This window comes from Sturnira hondurensis, unplaced genomic scaffold, assembly GCF_014824575.4.
Source record: "Sturnira hondurensis isolate 20B ecotype Veracruz unplaced genomic scaffold, ASM1482457v3 Scaffold0007401, whole genome shotgun sequence".
Lineage (NCBI taxonomy): Eukaryota > Metazoa > Chordata > Mammalia > Chiroptera > Phyllostomidae > Sturnira > Sturnira hondurensis.
This window is the reverse complement of record NW_028080032.1, coordinates 5,912,751-5,934,809: the sequence shown is the minus strand read 5'-3', so window position 1 is coordinate 5,934,809 and position 22,059 is coordinate 5,912,751. Positions and strand designations below refer to the sequence as shown.

The 22,059-nt window shown below is 38.4% G+C and overlaps 1 protein-coding gene across 3 annotated transcripts in view; it reads right to left on the bottom strand.

The window, feature by feature from the left end:
• The window catches only part of GPCPD1 (glycerophosphocholine phosphodiesterase 1), a 52,992-nt gene extending 35,001 nt beyond the window's left edge, over positions 1-17,991 (bottom strand). The window contains exons 1-4 of one of the 3 annotated variants that reach the window (XM_037051691.1): positions 17,811-17,991; positions 12,164-12,237; positions 9,141-9,237; positions 5,385-5,469 (exon numbers count right to left, since the gene is read on the bottom strand). In XM_037051691.1, the coding sequence (XP_036907586.1) occupies positions 5,385-5,469; positions 9,141-9,237; positions 12,164-12,209 (228 nt within the window). In that variant the 5' untranslated portion in view covers positions 12,210-12,237; positions 17,811-17,991. Of the gene's footprint in view, positions 1-5,384; positions 5,470-9,140; positions 9,238-12,163; positions 12,238-17,810 lie in introns of those variants that run through there. The other 2 variants (XM_037051690.1, XM_037051693.1) reach the window with 2 other exon arrangements.
• Between the last annotated feature and the right edge of the window lie 4,068 nt (positions 17,992-22,059).

Sequence of the window (22,059 nt, the reverse complement as noted above, 5' to 3'; positions counted from 1 at the left end):
GGGACTAACATCCAGTTTTACTTTTTATGCCTTCAAGTTTATAAATTCATATAAAGTTGAATATTGAATATTCAATAAAACTTGAATATTGAAACTTGAATATTCATATAAACTATTCATATAACTCCTAATATTGTCCCGTTATCAAGTTCTCTAACTGAGAAAATAAAGCTTTATACAGTGTTGATAACATCTGCACCAATTTAAAAAGAAGAATAAACCTATCAACAGATTCTAGGCATATACTATACTTAAGAAACTGTGTATTAAATGCTTCTTAATTTTCCTTTAATTATTTTAAAAAATGACTAAACTTATATGCCAAAATAAAACACTTCAATACACATTTTAAAAGCAAATTTTCAACTGTAACGTTTACAAGTTACTTTAATTTTTTTATCTTTACACATCTTCTGAATAATGTAGTAAAACACAGGGAAACAAAAAGAAAAGACGAAGTCACCCATTATCATGCTACACAGGATTAATCACCATCAACATTTTCATACATAATCCTCAAGCCCTTTTCTAGGTGTACACTAAATATACTCTTAAAATGCCTGAAACATATAAGCTTCTCTCTAAAAATATTGTACATCTTTAGATGACATTAAATATTCTCCTAGAACATGTTGTAGGATTTTGATTATATTTAATAATTGTGTCAAATGATAGTAAGTAGGTAACAAATTAGGCACATTAGGTTATTAAACATGAGATAATTCTACCACTTGAAATAACCAAAGGTTAAAATCTTTTTTAAAACTTGCAAAGTTTCAAAATTTGAAAACTAAAATAGCACTACATGCTCATTCAAATCACTTATCCTGGGATAATACCGGAAATGTGCCTTTTCTCTAGACAAATGTGTCCTTGTTGAAAGGTTTACTTAGGAACTGGCAGACTAGGTAGACATTTCTAGAAATGTAATAGTGAAACTTGATATTAAAATATGGTGAATTTAATTTTCATTACCACTAAAAGAAAGAGATGCACATGATCCTACATTGCCTGGATGTTTACTACAACTTTTTTCCATCAGTTTTCTGAATTTGCTTTTTTTGAACACCAAACTTTCCAATCCTCAAGAGATACAAATGTATACATTAAAAATAGAATGAGGTTCCTTAGCAATAATAAGCAGCCAGAAACAACTAAACTACTCCCTTCCTCCCAAGTTCCCCACACCCCCTATGGAAAAATAAGTAAATAAATAAAATCCTCTTCACTACAAAGATGGTATGAATTTATATTCTTATGGAAGTTACTAATCAAAGGTGATTAGAAAGGGTGCCATGAATATAATGTTAACTATCAGCAAGGATAAAAAGGAATAGAGTGCGAACCACATGATCACGGTTTGATTCCCAGTCAGGGCACATGCCTGGGTTGCAGGCCAGTTCCCAGCAGGGAACTCATGAGAGGCAACCATACATTGATATTTCTCTCCTTCTCTCCTTCCCTTCCCCTCTAAAGATAAATAAATAAATAAATGAAATTTTAAAAAAAGTGAATAGAAGAAAAAAGAGAATTTGCTTTGTTTTTGTTTTAATTTAGATGTCAGGGGAACTTTACAATGTGTTCACTATAGTATCTATAGGTAATCATGTTAAGAATAGCCCTGTGGATTAAATATTTGATAGGAAATACATTTTAGTAGTAGTTTCAATTAACTCTACCTTCATATGTTTTAGTTGCAAAGCCATGAGTCACAGCATAAAACGATTTGGGCTTGAACACAATGGCTATGTGAGGAGCAGTCCAAAGAGCTGATTAACAGATGACTTAAAACTATGTCTACTAGTGTTCACATTACAAACCCAGGTTGTATGGTACACAAAGTGTTATAACATGGGGGGGTTGGTGGGAAACATACCAAGTTTTAAAATACAGTGAATTTTCCAAATTGTTATGATTACTTTATTAAAATTTAGAAGGTAATCTTAAATTTGAGCTTACTGAAGTTCTTTAAAAAAATGTTAAGGCCTGAGCAGTGATATATTAAAAATCTCAGTAATGACTCCAAAACATGAAATCTTTTTTAAAGCTCAATCCCATGAAAAACAATCTTCAAGATCTTAGGGGACAAAAAAGAACAGTTTCATTCTGTCAAAGGCTGCCACAGTTTTAAGCATTTTGGAGTCAGGTGGAAAGCGACCTTGGGGGTGGGAGGCGGGGCAGCAAGACAGCATCAGTCCAAGACAATATTCCATTTGCAGTACCAGTAGGATCACAGTATTCCACAAACTGGCATATTCTGAATCAGAGGACTGTGGCAATGTTTCAAACATGCATGCTAACAAAAATGAAAACACATCTATGTTTCCACACACAACAAGAAATCTTAATGGCTGCTTTCTCCAACAGTATGGACCATCACTCAGCTACATCAAACACTGAGAGAAATAAACAGGATTATTATCCAACATTTAAATTGGAGTTCTTGTTTCATTTTAACAAACCACCAAGGAAATATTCACGTAATATCACTGCTTTTAATACCATGAAAAACACAAATGCAAACTTTTGGAATTTTACTGATTGTTTTCCACAATTTTGGACAAAACATGCATGGAAAAGGTTCCCTGAGAAAACTTTATCCGTGCTGTCAGAGGCCAGACCATAGTTGTTTACAAAAATCACTATTTTTAATAAGAACATTAAGCAAAATGGTTGCCTAGGAATGAGCCAAGTAAAGAAAGCTAGGTGGACCAATATCTATGAGGTAGTTCAGATTGGAAGTTAATGCCTGAGGGTATTTAACACTTAGAAGATTTTTATTATATTAAGAAACCATTCTATAAAATAACACCCTAGGCTATTCTAAAAATAAACCATCAGTCTATCACAGATGACTGATTCTTTTGTTAAAAGATTTTTTAAAAAATCAAAGGAGATTAAGAATGAAGTAAAAGTTTGTAATGAATCTAATTATGAATGAATGTTAACACCTATAAAAATTAGAGACAGATATGGTACTGAAAAATAAAGAGCTATTTATACTGAGATGAAGGAAATATTTCAAAAACAATATAATTAAAAGTTGGCTAACATTTCTGTAAAGGCAACTACCCTAATTCTAGCCATAAGAGGGGTGGACATGGATTTTAAAAATGTTTAAATTGCATGTTAAATCAAAAATTACTTTAGTGAAGATGTGAAATTAACGGACTATCTGCAGACTCACTGTAATGTTTTCATTCCAGGAATATCTGCTACTTTTGTTTCTTATGTTCATATGTTAATATTTTGATTTGTCACCTATAAAATTATCTTAAATTCAACAAATTAACACCTTATTCTAATTCTAAAAAGTATGAGAACATGTAGCTGTGAAAAATTAAGAGAAAAGAGATTGTAAGATTCAACTTCTAAAGCAAAAGGAAAATGCCAGAAGGAGCAAAATATAAGTATATGAATAGTAAAATTTTACATTATTTATAATAAAATACTAGTAATGGAAGGGACCTAAGAAATTTATAGGTCAACTCTTCATTTTAAAGATGTGGAAGCTGAAGTCTGAAGGTAAAGTGACAAGATCACAGGATTTTTAGCTTAGGTTCTACAACTGTTTGGGAAGACTACCTCCGACACCATAACCCAGTAAAATTAATTTTATTACCCATTTCAGCTTTCAATGCTCTCATAATTACTTTGCTTTCCTATTATTCTTTATACTCATAAAATGTATATTCTAATAATTTACAAAAGTTCAAAATTTAAGATTCCTATACATTTGTTCTATCATTTGACAATACAAAGTATTTCTATTAAAAATTAAGTTTCATTTAAAAAGCGCCACCAACTTTAAAAAAAAGTGTCACTTTAAACTGGCATATGGGGGGGAAAGGCCTCTAGCCATATGCACGGGATTTTATGTAGCTATTTACTCTATTCCATGAAAAACATACTTACCACGGCAGCCCCTGCATCACACGGTACATGTGTACACGATACAGAGCACCTACTTAAAGAAACACACTCACCAACACATACTGTAAACTTTTGCAAGTATTACAAGGGGAAAAACTTGTTTCTTACTGTAAGTAGACTTGTTGCCAGTTTTAAAAAAAAGGCATTTTAGACGGATTTGCTGCTTTTGGTTACATTTTCAATGAAGTGGGGACATACTGTAGGTTGGCTTAATTTAACCTGTGTTGACAATAGTCTTACTTTAAAAAACATGCCCAAAGGACTCATTATGATTTTTCTTGTCCAAATACCCCTGTAGGTAAAATTTAGTTAATTTCATGTTACAAATTTCACATACCAGGACCCACAAATAAGCTTTCAATGTATCTATGCACAATTGTTCAATTTATACTGAAGAACAATGCCATGATGCATAACCCCTACACTAAATACACGATCTTTTCCTAAGTCATAAAGTGAGACTATTGTCAAGATAAGCCAACACAGTGATCAACCATCATGTAATTTAAGTTTAATTACTGTGTATTTACAATATAATCTTGGAATAAGAAACGTAATAGGTGCAAAAGACAGCTGAAGTGGGTTTGTCAGTTTTTGTTTTTTTTTTGTAATGGTGGCTAAAAGAATGAGCTAACAGTGGCTGCTTGCATTTTTCACATTTAACAAGTATTCAGTGACCACAAAGCGAAATAAAATCTTTTAAGAGTTCTACGTTCTGTTCCTAGACTACTGCCTAAACCCTTGTTCGTATGCAGCCCAAGTGCGCTCAAAGGTAAAACTCTGAAGGAAAAGAATCCTTTCAGCAAGTATCTTCAAAATAAGAGGAAAAGAATCAACTTTTTTTCTAAATATGAAAACAATCCCAAAATAATAAATCATCGTGAGCAAGCAGATTTAGATTTAATAGCTACTCCAAAGGCCTTCAGGAAAGATCCTGGTCTATCAACACCATTGTTGAAAAAAATCCAAGAGAAATGACATCAGTTTTGATAGAAGTTACAAAGCAGCCATTAAGAGACAGCTGACATGAAATAAGTTTTAAAAGTAATTACTCACTTAAAGGTGGCTATATACACCTCTAAATGTATTTATACCAAACAAGGATCAAAAAGCACAAAGAAAAACCCTTGTAACTGGTTACTAGTTTACAAAAGTTAGAGAAAATGCATACCTACCCATCAAGTACATTTACTTATCATTAAAACCTATTTCACGATGACAATATTGCAACATACTTACTATTAGTCTTTTAGAAATTCCATTACACACATCGTCTGCATCTGAAGTGGTTACTTCCTTGCTTTTTTGGTACTAAAATGTTATTAATCTAGAGTTGTTTTCCTTATTTGATCAAAACAAGTTCATTTTACTTTTAATGTTTCAAAATATAAACCAGTTGCTTTTGAAAGAAGTCTGTTAAGGAAACTGGAAACTAGATGAAGAAAACATACCTTTGGTTCTAAAAAGCATCCTTTGAAGTAGCGATACTGAACTGATAATCCTCTACTGAGAGCAATGGTTGCCTTCCATAATATGCTGTGTGGAAAAAAAATTAAAGCAGCAGCATCAATATCAAAGTAAAATGCATAAAGACTATATAGTCCACGAAACCACTCAAGTAAGGTCTATGACCCATACCACTTATTTATTCCTATACAAAATTTTATTTTAGGCTTAATCTGTACCAAGCACTGAGAACACGCCGATCAGTGAGGCACGGAGAGCCCCATCTTCACGGAGGTGGCTCTCTTGTGTGGGTAGACAAACCAATAGCCAAGCAACATACATCATGAAGGCTATTTGACCTTTCTGATGTGACAGGAAATTTTGGAGGAGGCTTTTGGATAGGAGGCCTCAGTGAGGAAGAACTGTCTGAGCTGAGACCGAAATGATGGGAAGGGACAAGACAGACAACAGCTGGAAGTATTCCAAACAGAGAGAGCAAGTAGAGCAGAAGTAGAAGCCAGAGTCAGACTTTCTACTTGGCTAGAGATGCTACGTGGCTGCTAGGGGCTCTGGGACTAAAGCTGGCTAGTGACGCCCATGTTCCCAGCAGCCCCTTGCTCTAACTACCCTGCACACTCCTGTCTACTCCCCTGGCTCAGCAATCAGTATTTGTAACTCTTTCCTGTTTCAATCCAATGTCTCCTTTTGAAGTATGCTATTCCAAGACTTTCACTCAACAGTGAAAAAATTCACTATAATTCATGATTAGAACTGATTTTTAGTTTCAAATCACAGACCAGTAGTACCCAAAAGCATGGTCCCAGGACCATCAGTATAACCTGGNGAAGCCAGAGTCAGACTTTCTACTTGGCTAGAGATGCTACGTGGCTGCTAGGGGCTCTGGGACTAACGCTGGCTAGTGACGCCCATGTTCCCAGCAGCCCCTTGCTCTAACTACCCCGCACACTCCTGTCTACTCCCCTGGCTAAGCGATCAGTATTTGTAACTCTTTCCTGTTTCAATCCAATGTCTCCTTTTGAAGTATGCTATTCCAAGACTTTAACTCAACAGTGAAAAAATTCACTATAATTCATGATTAGAACTGATTTTTAGTTTCAAATCACAGACCAGTAGTACCCAAAAGCATGGTCCCAGGACCATCAGTATAACCTGGGAGCCTGGTAGAAATGCAAATTCTCAGGCCACACCTAGGCCTATCTAATTAGAAACTCAGGTGGGGCCCAAAAACCTGTAATTTAACAAGTGAGTCCCATCACAAAGACTTAAGTTTGAGAATCTCTGTCACAGACCATTACCCAAACATTAATTCCACACGAACAGTTCAGTGAATACACAACAGCTCCAAATGTTCTTCCATGACACCTGATGGCTAGCACTGCTCCTCACCTGAATCTACCAAGACAGGCTTTAGGACATTATCCTCTGACTCAACTGTGGTTCCTAAGATATATTCACCACCAGCTATTATCTGTGGTCCTACCTTCAGCAATCAGATTAATCTGGTGGTAACAAAATACATATACCCTGACTCCACCCCAGGAGACTCTTAATTTCATAGGTCTGGGGTGGAGCCTGGTCACACGGAGTTTGATAAAACTTCCTAAGCACTGGATGTGTATGATTGGTTGTGAATAACTGCTCTTAACACAAGGACAGCAAATGTTTGGCCTATGTGCCCCTACTACTTTTCCTTCAGAGGCCTCAGAATCATTTTCAACACAGGAGTCCAGGCAAACTCTACCAAGTATAAAATGAAATTTATTTCCTATCTCTGCTGCAGTCCACTGAAATGCCAAAGAAACTCATTTCTAAAACACAAACCTAGTGTCCAAAGGCAAATGATGCTTGCCTTTTGTATCATCTACTTCCTTTCTGCTTGTGCATTGTTTATCTACCATATATTAATCCATTATATTTCAGTGTACATCAGCAATGTGAAAGTGGCTGGGTCCACTAAGTTAAGTAGTTAATGTTACCTCGTTCTGTCTACATCACTTTGACAAGGCTGGGTGAAATGGACTTAAGACAGGTGACAGGGCAGCTCAAAAGTTCAGAGCAGAAGGGTGTTTTAGGAACAAATTCAGAAAGATAAGAGATTTCACTTCATAGGAGTGGCTGATCCAAAAATCAAGAAAAAAATAGCCACTTTTAAGGAATAAACACCTCATTTCTCTGTGATTCTAGTATCATTTATTAATAGAACTTTATTCCTGGTTGAGAAAATGTGCCACATTAATAACAAACAGCAAAAAGGGTGTTCTACATATTTTTTAAATATTACCGGGAATCGAACCCACGACCCTTTGCTTCACAGGCCCGTGCTCAATCCGCTGAGCTACACCAGCCAGGGCTCTACATATATTTTTGTTTTCTTTTCTTTAGCTTATTTCCTTGTTACTTGCCTTTGCTTTGCCATTAGTGCGTCTCAAACTATATGCTGCAAAAATCCATTTTTCTTTTTGTTTGTTTTACCCACTGGTCCTGCAACCATTATGTGTGGTCTCCATACTCAGTTCAATGGGATGAGTCCACTGTGACATGCAAGGATGCCCTAGCATGTCAAATTGCTATAAACATTTCTAAATTCCTACTCTCAATGTCTATGTTTCTCATATTATGCACTAATTTTAAAAAAAGTTTTGTACAGTTAAAATGAATCTTAAGTTAAATATGAATAAGTTAAGTTATTAAATAAGTTAATAAATTTATTCATATTCATATGAATAAATACGAATAAGTTAAAATGAATCTAAACTATGAGCAAAAGATTTCTGAGACCCTACATAGATAGACTTAATTGCTTAGGTAGTACCTAGCAAGTTTTAGGGCCCATAATGCTACAGAATTGTTTCATGAGAGTGTATGGACCATAAAAACTGAAAACAAGAGTGCCCCCGCCCAATGTACAGCATGGTCCACGGTCCACATTTTTAGTAGCACTGTTCCATAGGAAAATAGAATTAGAGCTTCATAATCACGAAATTTAGTATTCCTCCCAAGGGGTACTGCATTCATCTGTATACTATTTAGGATCTCCTCATCTCTTCTCACCCTGCCCCCTTACCCAGATCCTGACAACCCATAACACTCTTAAGTATCGCCAAGGGGAGAAACACCCTGTTTGTTGACATTCACTGATTCTATCTTAACCTCATTACTGTGCAGACCAGGTAGCCAAGGCCTAGAGATACGGGATCTGCCCAAGATCACAGGTAAATGCAGAACTGAAACCAGCACCCAGATCAACCTTCCCCCAGCCCAATGCACCCATGTTAAGTTTAATGGAGCATTTAATCTCCATAGTGAACTCATTTCATTACACTAGCTAAGATATCTAAATAAGTATGTTTTCCACTCTCAGCTTTTAGTTAATACTATACACATCTGAAAAAAATTTTATAAGCTAAAGCAAAAATTAAATCTTTTATCAAGAACATGTATTGAGAAAAAGACACTACCTTAAAAAGGTTTTAAAAAAAGGAACAGCAATATAAGCCTATTATGCAGAAATACCAGAAGAACCAACTAAGAATTGAAAATGGTTGTCTGAGAGGTAGAAATTGAGGAACAGGCTCTTTCCTCACCACAAACTTTGTAAAAGTATCATTCTTCATAGGCACATGTGATAACTTTGATAAAAATGAAAATTAAAAGAAAAATATACCAAGCTATCTTAAAAGTCCCCAAGTTTATAAACTGAATGTCACAATTACGCTGTAGCCTAGTATCTCCATGCTTACCTTTCACCTGTCTCATTCTCTGGAGTAAGAGCCACAGCATTTTGAGGATTCCAGTTTCCCAAAACATCACAGTCTCCACAAATTGCAAAAACTTCTCCTAAAGGAACAGAACACCAGTTACAGTGGCATAAATAGGAGAGTTTCAAGTTTTAGTTTCAGAGAGCAAGAAACGAGCAGTCAGTGCATACACAGTGTCCTGCTGCAGAGATGGAGGACCCTCACTGGAAACATGGATTTGGACCCAGGCACCATACTAGCACCTGCCTTATTAACTTGACCCCCATCTGCAGAATCAAAGAGGGATGAGACAAAGAGGGATGTGGAAGGATGAACTTTTCTTCATTCGTTCAACTGCATATTGAACCAATAAACAAGCACCAAGAAGACAAAGTGATCAGATCACAGTCCCCGGCTTCAAGGCAGCTTCCAATTCAACGGGGCAATCGCTAAATGCATATAAATATTCTAAAGAAATGGTAATTGATCATTTCCAGGACAGGAGCAATGTAACAACAAAAATCCTCAAAAAATACATTGAAAAATCTAGTACACCTTATAAAAATAATGACTATTGTTTCATCAGAACACTTCTCATCTAAATGCAGACAACTGTAATTGAACAACAATAAAATAATTAAAAATAAAAAAATAGAACAATGCTATGAGAGGAAAAAAATACTTCTCATCAACAGAAAACACTAACGCCTAACATCTAAATTTGCTAAACTTACATATATTTAGCAGAAGTTCACACCTTCATGGATATAAATATGCAGAAGTCTTTAACTTCTATCAACATATACTGAATTAAAATAATTAAAATCATAATGAGAAAGATAAGGAACCGGGCCTGAATGATAAACCTTAAGACCAATTCCTCACCTTTCTGAGACTAGCTTGGTTTCCAGCTTTGGGCAAGACTTTGGTAAGAGCTGAATTACAGGTGGTTTAGCTGCCTGTACAAGCATTTTGTAAGCCTGGACTGTAAAACTTAACTAAAAATTCTAGGAGTGAGAGTCATTCAGGAGTTTTCAGAGTTCTAAATACATGTGCATAGAGCACAAGGTGATTGTCTATGAAGATTTTACATCAAAATCTTTCAAATACATAAATCCTTTTATCAGTTACAATTAAGTTAGGTTATCATACCTTCTGTTTTTTTTTTTTAAAGGATAAACACTACTGCTAAATACAAGGCACAAATATTCATTCCCAAGAACGTATATGTTGCTATGCATATTACAGCATACGTTGTGTCTCCTAGCTCAAAATACAGATTACCACGAAATCACTGATTCAGGCCCTTATACCTCCTTTGGAAAGAAAAGTCCATTCATACTTTTTCATGGAGCCCGTTATTCCTTAGCCCCACACAAAACAGCAGCTACTCTTTACTCTGGAAAGAACATATATCCCAAATGGAGAAGTAAAACTTAGGCAATCGGTGGTGGTTCACTTGCCTCCTATAAGAGCTCCTGCATTTTACCAACTCCTCCACATTGTTACTATACTTTGTCTTTCTGCTGACTGCCTTTAATACGGCTTCTATGAGGGAAAAGGGGGACACTACTAGAACAGAGAGATCTCTCTGTTTAATTAGCTTTCATTTATAAAAGATTATAAAGACTTTAGAGGAATTTGCAAACAGCACCCCCACATATTCTTTTTACTTGTTCCCTCTAACCTCACCCCGCTCTGCATTCCCTGCTCGCTGAGCATTCAGCAGAGAACACTTCCTCTTCCTTTGGAGAAGAAATCAAGGTGATGGGAGAGCAATGGGGATTGTGGGAATCTTCCCAACACCCCCTCCCTGTCCTCCTATGTCCTCTCCTTCCCACCTACAAATTCATCTGCACCCATATCCACCATTACCTTCCCTCTAGTCCTTGAGAAGGAGAGTTCCCTCTTGCCAAAGTGACCCTTTTATGGTTAATTGTGTGGCCAGTCTATTTGCCTGACATAGCCAGCTCCTTCTGGCTAAACTGCCTTTGTACCATTCTCCAAATGGGAATGGTACAAAGGCGGCTGGCTACACAGAGGGCTGGAGGTAAGGACTCAACCTAAGGGAGCCAACCCAGCAGCTAACTAGCAATCTTCAGTCTGTAGAATCTTGCCCAGAGATGAGCTGTATCAGATCATCTTGGCTAAGAATTTACACTTAGACACACAACTCTGTCAACTGCCATGATAGCTTCTAAAACAAACATGCTAAATATATAGAGTGAATCAATCATTCATTCATTCTTTGAACACACACTTACCCCCCCCCCCTGCTGTGAGCCAGGCATTGTGAGAGGTGCAGGAATTCAGCATGAATAAGACAAAGTCACATTTTTTACATAGAGTTTATAATCTATCCACCAAAAAAATTACTCAGATAATTTCATAAAATCTGTAAAAGTTGCTCAAGTCTTGGAACCCTGATTTCACAGGGACCTTAGTTGAAAGTGAAACATTGCAGGAAAGAGAATTAAGGAGGGCACATAAATCTGGGCAAAAGAAATAATTTGAGAAAGTCCCAACGTTTCTAGAGAAGAAACACAACGGCTTTAAGGACTGGCAAGCACAGCCAGAGTATATCAAACAAGGAGGCATATAACCCAGGTGCGATACAGTTTCAACACATTATTTCACATTAAAATAATTTCACACTAAAAACAAAAAAAAATTTAATTAAAATTATTTCACACTGCTTAAGTAGACAACAAGAAATGCAATAAAGCTAAATATAAGAATTTATAAGTAGAGGACAATGTTAGCCAAATATTTTGCCAACTTCTTCCTCTCACAAAATTTCCCTTATTTTCATGCTACTTAAAAAATCGTAACTTAATTATCTTTGTCACATGCAAAGTTAAATAAAAATCACAGCTTTCTTGGAAAATGGGGTTGGAGGTGTTTTGTTTTGTTTTGTTTTCCTCGAGTTTACTGTGCTCCATGCATTTTTCTGTATCAGGCCAGCCATAAAGATATTTTCACCTATTTAAGATAAGCCAGAGAATAAAAATGCTCATTTACAATACCTGGTAACAGAGTTCCTCTTATTTCAAAGGTAACCTGAGGTGTCATTCTGACGGATTTATTTTAGGACGTTGTGCTAGAAAGAAAAAGAGAAGATGCCATTTATAATATATGAAAATATCAGTTCTAGATAGCTACACAAAAACAAAAATGATTTTTTTTAAATTTTAGAGAGAGGTAAGGGAAAGGGAGGGGGAAGGGGGGAGAGGGGGAGAGAGAGAGGGAGAGGAGGGGAGACAGAGAGACAGAAACATCGACTTGTTGTTCCACTTACTTACTCATTCATTGGTTGATGCTTGTATGAGCCCTGACTGAGGACCAAACCAACATTTACCTTGGCATATCGGGACAATGCTCTCTAACCAACTGAGCTGCCTGGCCAGGGTCCTAAAATGAATCTTAACTATGAGCAAAAGATTTCTGAGACCCTACATAGATAGACTTAATTGCTTAGGTAGTACCTAGCAAGTTTTAGGGCCCGTAATGCTACGGAATTGTTCCCTAAGAGTGTATGGACCATAAAAACTGCAAAACAAGAGTGTCCCCTGCCCAATTTTTTTTTAGGATGCAAGATTCTCTTGTCATATACTTTCTCTTCTGATAATCAGCTGTTCTGAACTCAACCTGTATTTCCTGACCAGGCTCATGGTATAGCAGAAGTTAAAAAACTATAGCTAGAAAAGGCTTGGGTCAAGAGAGGATTTTTACTTTATGTTTCAACTTGAGTAAGAAAGAAAGAACCAAAGAACAAAGTATCATCCAGTGAAACAAACCATTCATGGTGTGCAACAAGTTTGAGAATGTGCTTCTTAGTAACTAATGACAAACAAAAACCTTCCTGTACGTACCAATCACTCTTTTCATACTTTCTCTTTAGCATCCTTAAAGCCATCAAGTCCAGTTCTGCAAACTTGAATTTTAGAGTCTCAACTTTCCAGTCTATTAGCAAACCCTGTTGATTTGAAAGACAAGACACAGATGCTTGTCTTTCTAAAGTCAGAAATTCATTCAAAACCGTAATTCTCCTCCCTGTATTTTGGCTTCTAACCCTCTTTCCAGCAATACATTTTATGTCATTTATAATAGCCTTCCTCAATATTTTTGAAGTAACTTCAATTACTTACAGAAATCTAAATCCCTAAGCCTTCCATGTCTTTTATCATGTATCCACCTTTTTGTCTCTGAATCTTGACTTGTTTCCCCAAGCCAAACCAACCTGTTTACCATCCCCTAACTTAAGGACCTAAGGGAAGATAAAAATAGATTATCTTTTTAAAATACACAATGTCAATTCTCAAGAAGGTTATAATTTAAATATAGAAAGAACATACATGCCACACAAGGACACATCATAGCTACGTAAGTTTTCAGTACTCCCCCCAAAACTTCTGTACCCCAATCCACCAATGTTCCTTAAAACATTCCAATAATGTTGTTATTCTACATCATTTCTACTAACTTACTGAAGTGTTTATTTGTGTTTATTTTATACATTATTTTATATTTAAAAGTCCTAAAGAAGCTTTCACAGTTCATTCTCCTATTTCCCCTTTGTTCTCCCTTCGCTCCCTGGGAATGCACGCACTCCTATGCAATGGTCACTGAAGGGACAAGGAGCCCACAGTTTGCCACACTTTTAAGTCAAGGTAGACAGATCTACAGCAGTGGTTTCCAATGGAGGCAATTTTTAAAGAAGTCTTATGAAGTGAACATACAGTTTATTATTTTCTAATTTTAAAAAAATATTCAACTAGCACTAACATTCAGTATTAAATTCACTTCAGGTATACAGCCTAACTGGCAAACATTCGCATAACTTATGATGAATAAGTCTAGTACCTGCCTGGTACCATATACAGTTATTACAACATTACTGACTACATTTCCCATGCTGTGCTGTATTTTACATCCCTGTATTTACATCCCTGTATTTGGTGACTACCAATTTGTACTTCTCAATCCCTTCACCTTTTTCACCCAACTCCCCAATCCCCTTCCCATCTGGCAACCAGCAGTCTCTTCTCCCTGGAGGCAATGTTGCCCTCCAAGAGTATCTGGCCGTTGCAGGAGACATTTTTGGTTACCACGATTGGGGTTGATGCCCCTGCCATCTAATAGGTAGAGGCCATGCTGCTAAACACCATAGAATGCAGAGAACAGTTCTCCACACCTAATTATCCTGCTCCAAATTTCAATAGGGCTGTGACTGAGAAACCTGATCTCCAGTATCTACCCATATGGGGCTGCTATGGGGATCAAGAATCCAGATTCAGTGTTAGCTATAAACTAGGTATCATCAGTTATAAATGTAAAGGTTGAGTATACATAAACAAGACCATCAATCAATGTGCTTTCTTGTCACTTGGATCAAGACTTCCCTATTTGGCAACTCTACCATTTCAGTTAGAAAATCCAAGATTCTATTCTGTCTGTACTGAAGAAAAATCTGTCCTTGATCAAAATCATTTCTAAGATACCGTAATCTGCTTTCTAAGAGTAAACATGACCTATTTAAAGCACATACATCCAGTTCAAGCGTTGCCAAAGGATGTCCTAAGTCTAGAAACTACCTAGATTGTTAACCTCCCCCCAAAACTATTAAGAAACTATCTTAATAGTTCTTTTAACATGGCATCCAATATGAATCTGAGTATATAACTCTGAATACAAGCATTTCCTTTTCAAATAAACAAATTTGGTTCACTGAAGCACTGTAATCTGCCATTTAAATTTATATAATATCAAGAAGAAACCTTAAGGCTAGCCAAAAAGCTCAACTTAAGTCACTGAATTAATTTTGTGACAAAAAGCCCCATCATCCAGGAAAACTGCTGAATAACCAACCTTAACCTCCCCCTGCTTGTGCCTTCACCCAGTGTTTACTGCCACAGCTGTCAGCTAAAGACAATCTTGTCTACATAATCCCACAGTACTCAACTCTTAGATGACTAATTTTAAACATTTTAACCAATTTTAGGGAAATCAGATGTAATTACTCTTCTGCATTAAATCCAACAAATGATACAAAATTTTCTCTAAATTTCTACTGCATTAAATGAGAAAATTATCTAAATTCAACTTAATAAAAGGGATATAAATTGCTCATTAAAACTGAGCCTTTTATTCTTAAGTTGCTTGTAAGAGTGGCTACAGGAACTCGGCTGGCCACAGCTGCAGTAAATGTACTATACAAAGCTATAAAAGGACAATGATGTCCCCACAAATACTTCCCAAATGTCAACAAAGCATCATCTTCCACTTGGACTGCCAAAAGTCATATAATTTTGATTAATTTCCACCTTACTCCCATTTAATGCCACGCCAAATAAAAGCTGGGAGGAGCTGCTGCTTCAGCGGTTTACTTGATCGTGGATAGAGGCCAAAATTCTGGTGCAGGACTGAAGCACCCAGCTATCACCAAAACAGTGGTGACTAAAATACTGCACTGCGAGAAAGGCAAAGTTTACAGACCCAACAACACTCCCTTTCCATCCAAATGAGCAAAATAAAAACAACAAAGCCAAAAAACACTTGCTGGGGAGGTCTTTCAAATATATATAAAACAAGATGAAAAATTCTGCATACATGAGCTGACTGTAAATGTAATTTAACCAACTCACCTATTACCTCATGTACAGACTATTGCTTCCTAAAGCAAACCTGGTTTGCTTTTGTTTTTAACTTCTACTTTGTGCTTTTTGAAGATAAATATTAAACAGCATTACCATCTGGGATTTTGAGTAGCATTTAACACTATTTTAATTTTTTTGGAATGCTCAAGCAATTAGCAAAATATCACACTGTTACTTACATTTTTAAATATTTCTGATTTTACACTACTTGGCACAATAAATTTTACTATCTTTTGTTTGTCAAAGAAACTATTCCAATACATGGCCTTACTAGTTTACCAGCAGCTTAGGGGAAAAAAGGGAGATTTAAGCCAAATATGGTACAGGGACATTTAGTTTAGAGCTAAATCCAAGTCACAGATATTTTTAGCTAAAACGTGTTTCTCTGGCTAAAAAGAACCTCTCTCACTATTTCCCTTCATTTTTTTCCCAAAGAAAAAGCTGTTTCCAATCCTCCTTGCTCTTTCCTAGACTCTGATAGCTTTGAGTCTCATAACTAGCTGTAAGAAAGGAATATACGTACATTTTCCTGAGTTAATTTCTGTTCATTTTGGTGGAGGATCATTACCACCTTACTACTCTGATCCCCCGTGTACTTTGAGCCAATATTTTAATCAAATGTATACAAACATGAATGGATTTTTATTAAGAAAGCATTTCTGGATTTCATTAAGCCAAGTTAATTCCTTAATCACTTTCCAAACATTGCAGTAATATTTTCCATTTTATATTACTGTGATATTATTTGCATATATATTTCATGTAATTTTCCTGGTTAAGTTATACACACAGATTCGATTCACCAATCTATTTTTTGCATATACGAATTTTACTCACTGCCACTGGAGGACTTCTTTTATAGTCACTATTTCTCCGTGTCCAACTTTCCTAAGTCTTATCTTGTCTAGAATATTGGTTCTCCCTAGTTCTTAAACCAAGAACAGATAGGGCCATGTGCAGTTTTACTTAATGTTTATTTTGTGTTATTTGCAGCCAAAATATTAGGAGTTGGAAACTGTACTGATAGCCTGTGCTGACTTTTTAGCTAACTCACAATTATCAGAAATGTAGCAAGATGGAGAAAAGCGAAGGGGGAGAGCAGTGGGTGGGAGCTGGGGAGACCTGGGGAAGGTGGCGGGAGCAGAGATAACATCGGGTTCGAACATACTGCCGGGTTCCATCAGTTCTCCTACAGTGGAACCACAGGAGTCTCGACAATTGCCTCAAGGTGAAAGAATTCTCTCCAGTTCAAGACGGGATACATGGCAGACTTCCTTTATAACAGGGCCATGGGGGTAAGTGGAGGGGCTGGTGAAGCACCTAATTGATTGAGGCTTTCTCCCAGAACTCATCAAGGCAAACAGCTTCAGAAAAAGTAGAGCTTTGGAGAGAAGAGCGCTGCTGTTTTAAAACCGCATCGAGGGCGCAGATGTCTATTCCCGGAACCTTTTTCTAGGAGAGTGAGGACCTTGGAATAACTGAATTTTCCAAGCATGCCCCCGATTACGCGGTTAGGCAATTTCAGAAAATAAGCAGTTGTCAGAGCACTCCGATTTAGGGGCAGGCGGAGAGAGCAGTGGTGGGCAAGGGACAAGCTGTGGGTTAGGGTACACAGACGACTTCAGCTTCATTTTTGTTTCTTCGTTCCTTAACTTGGCCCTTCGTATACTCGCGGTGGTCCTACGCTCTTTGCATTACTTCGCAAAATTTTCAGAGAGGAACTAAGCAACAGACCAGCGGAAACGTGGCAGCAAACAATAAAAGTCGAATAAATAGATGCTACCCACCCACTTATCCGAAAGAATGTCCAGGCCGCAGGTTCCCCGCCAGGCAGTGCCCGGCCTGGGGTGGGGGACACTGTCCACCCCTCGGCCCTGCCGCGGGGTCCCGACGCCCCCGCCCCCCCCCTCCGCCCCGCCGCGTCCTCTGCCCCGGCCGTCCTGACAGCTCGGCTGCCACGTGAGCGGCCGCCCGGGTCCCCGCACCGAGCCCCCGCCCGCCGGGCTGCTCGTCTCACCTACCGGGCCCGCGGGTCAGCGGATCCCCCGCTGCCGACGCCGCTGCGCCCAAGACCCAGAGCCTCCGGCCGACCTGCCGGGTTCCGGCCGCAGCACCTCGCCAGCGCTCCCCAAGGCGACCCGCGGCAGCGCCCAGCGGCAGGAAGCGGCTGCGCTCAAACCGGTTTCAGCTGCTCCAGACCAAACCGCCTGGCCACCCCGCGGGGCGGAGCCTGCGGCACGGAGGGGCGGGGCTTGACGTCAAGGCCGGCGCCGACCCCGCCAATAGGCGGCCGCGCGCGGGGGGGCGGGCCCTGCGCTCCTAGAAAGGGGCCGAGTCTGCGGCCGAGGGTTGTGGGGCATTCCCAGGGCTCCTGGGTTCCGCTTTTTCCGATGACTCGGAGGCGCAGCGGATGGTGACAAAGAGGAGACCCGGCGACCCGGAGGAGACCCGGCTCGTAATCGTAGACGCGTACCTTGGTCTCCAAAGGTTATTTAGAACAACCAAGTATCTGGAGGATGGAGCTGCAATTCTGAATTGCATTTTTTCCCGTTCGAAAGTGAGGAAAATTAGCAGACCAGATGTTTTCTGGAAACCTTCGTTACTGAAACACTAGCATACTTGGATCACGTCTTTAAACTTGAAAGCGAGAATTAATAACTTGGTTAACTGTTTGTAACTGTGGCCATGCAAAGTACGGTGTACAAGCCAGCTGCACCACTTGGGAGCTGTCTGAATTGCAGTCTCAGAACTCACAGACTTGCCGAATCAAATCTGCGTAACAAGAGCCCCAGGTTGTTTGTATATAAATTAAAGTTGGAAGTAACTTTTCCGAAAGCTAAAAAAAGTCCTCTGCCAAAGTTGTTGTCATTTATTTTCTGGAAAATAAATCGGCCCTACCCCCCAAAAAAGTTTGTTTTTCTCTTTTTCTGGTCCCAGAAAAATTGATCGGCGTTTGCTAGGTACCAACTTAAACTGTTATCTTTCCAGCATCAAGATTAACCCCAACTAGCCGCTAACATAAAAAATATGTTACCAGATTCATTAAAATCAGTGAAATACTGAAAATCAAAAAGAGCCTATCAGGAGCATCTGTTCCTGATGCAGTCTTTCTTGTAAGTCAGCCGGGCAACTGTTCAGCTAGCAGCCAGGCGCCAAGGAATAGACGAGAGTCACGCACTTATGCTATTCACCTCAGCTTTTATTGAAAGCAAGTTCACTCAAAGTAGAACATCAACATACATTAATATTCTACTCACACTCTAACGATTTAAGAGGACTATAACATACACACACAGTAATCAATTGGGGGATAACGAACACAAGTCCCGGGGTCTCTGTCTGCAGGTCCAGGAGATAGCATGGCGGGCAAGGGAGTGGTCAGTGTCCTGCAAGGAAGGACCTCCAGAGTCAGGTGGGCAGTAGGGCAGGTGAAGTCCTCGGTCCAGAAAGGTAGAGCCTCTGGTGGCTGATGCCAAGCGAAATCAGCGTGGCGTGGGGCAGCCCTCAGGTGTGTGGAGCTCGGCTTTCTCAGTAGTGGTCTGGAGCCTGCCTCAGTTATACTCTGAAAGTGGTGTATTCCACCCTTCTGGATCTTTTTGATAAATGTCCTGGTACGCCTGATGCCAAGTGTGGAATTTGCCCAGGATTCTATACATAGGTGGCCCTGCCCTGTGGACACAGCCACTCTGAGCACACAAGCTGATCACCTTAAGTGTGTCTCCTTGCCAGACATGTCTGCTCCGACTTAGGTAATTTTCCTCTTGAATCAAAGTCTCATGGCTGATTGAGAGCCATTTTAGTTAGCATAAGTGATTCCACTTCGCCATTTTAACCAGACCATTGCCATGGGAGTGGTCCTGTTCTCCACAGAACCACTTCTGTAGGGAATGTTGAAGGACAGGTAATAGACATAGCTTGAGTTGTAAATTGGTTGGAATGAGCCTGGGGAGGCATTTGGATTAGATGAACTCTAAATTTAGAACTTCTAGTTTTGTAAATCGGATTGTTCATGACATTTGACCTCTGAATTTAGATTAGATTCCAGGGCATTTCAGACCACGTCATCCATTCAGATAATAAATAATTATTAGGTGTCTACTTTGTGATAGGCACAGGATAAAATGGGTTTTTTTATAGCCTTCATATTAATTCCATATTTCTCGAAGAATTAAAATGTTCTCCTACTTATGTACCACTATCTGCTAACGTCTGCTGTTCTGCATTTCCTAATAACTTGGAGTTTATTTCATTCTTCTGCTGTTAGTCATACTACAGTGATGAATTTCTTTCACACAAGTTTGCTTCCTTTAAGTGTTTATTATAGATCTTTATTTTCCTGGAATGACCATTTAGTCACGCAATCACTTGCCTAATGTTTGTAGGTCAAGCTGATGGACCTAATCTGTGCTCCTTCCCTAAATCCTGTCGAAGGATGCCAGCAGCTTTGTTTTGGACTGATTCTTCTCTCAGAAATATTCAATATGACTTGGATAAAAGGCTGACCATTTGCATTTATCTCTTGATCATGCCATTAAAATACTGAAATACTCTCCTGAGATATTCCACAACTGCTCAAAACACTATCGATTTCCTGTAGCTTATTTACCTCACTAGTGGCCCTGCTCCTCAAACCTACTGTCCATGCCTTTCATTTCCTCCGCACAAGTCCATGAACAATTTCCCAAATTACAGCATGCACTGCTTATTCTTCATGTAGGTGACATAGTTGTTACAGTTCAGTTTTTGCAATTGGTTTTTCTTTCATATAAAGTTCAATTTTATATTTAGGAAATTAAGAAAATTGTTGATTTCCAGATGATTTGAGACTGTGCTTCCCGGCATATGTCATCAGTTTGGCTCAAATAAACTCATAAAAATTCACACACACACACACACACACACACACACACACAATAAATACATTGCTGATTTCCAAAACTATTTAGGTGCCGTGATTGTGAACCTTTAAACTAATTTCAAACTGGCTGCAGCTTTTCTGGTGTCTTACTTTCCAAGCTTTCAAATGCATCATAGGATCAAAACGTCTGGAGTGGAAAAGATTCAACTGGCAGGGGCAAAAGGTCTCCCGTGACCTTTTTCTTCATGGGAATTTAAACAACACAGGTTATTTGAGATGAAGTTTGAGAAGACACCCAGCATCTCACATAGTACACGCTGCTCCCAATGCTTATATCCCCCTGAGAACTTCATTGAGCCTCAGTTCTATAGAGGAACTATGAGTTTCATCAAATCTTAAGAAGTCTGTTGTAAGACAATACTAAAAAAAAAACCCCCAAAACTGCCCTTTAAACCATGCTATCATACTTTCTTGTAACTTAGAATGTTTTACTTTACTCACTAAAGTATTCTTTTATAGCTATTTAGACATAAATTATATTATATATCATTCTTTTAAAAAAATTTTGTGATGAGAGAGAGAGAGAGAGAAAGAGAGAGAGAGATAGGCACCGATTTCTTGTTCCACTTATGCATTCATTGGTTGATTCTAGTATGTGCTCTGACCAGGGATAAAATCCACAATCCTGGTTTATTGGGACAATGCTTTAACCAGCTGAGCTACCTGGCCCAAGTTATATACCACCATTCTTGTGCATGCATACAAAAGAACATTCCACTTGTTATTATTTTTTGTCTTTCCAAATGCAGCTCCGTCTTGTGTATTCTGCATTAATGTGAATTTTCCAAGGGAATTCCCCTTATTGCTCCAATGAAATACATTAAGTATTCCTCAGACTTCACATGTATAGTTCAATTCCAAGAAACATTTCATTGTTCTTGTTTTTCTAAACACATTATCCAGTAACATTAGTGCTCAAATAACATCCCTGGGATTTTCTCCCATCCGCTGATCTCAAGAGAAGGTATGAGTGAAGGTCTACAGACAACAGTTGGCACTCCTCCGTCTTCAGATGGTCCTTACAGTTCCTGGTCCACCAGGAACAACAACCACATTCAAGAAAACCCAGAGGATGGCAATTGTGTCAGGATCGCTGCTTGGCCAGCAGTGATTTCAGACATTAAAATGATAAAAGAGAGACCTCACAATGGGTGAGACAAGGTAGTACCCACCGTAGTCCACTGAAGTGTGGCAATTTAATTGTGTAGATAGATAGACAGATAATCGATCTACAGCTAGTTGCCATTATATTTCCTCATCCATTTTTTAAAAATATTTTTAAATTTATTTTAGACAGGGAGGAGAAACATAAATGTGAAGGAGAAACATCAATCTGCTGCCTCTCATA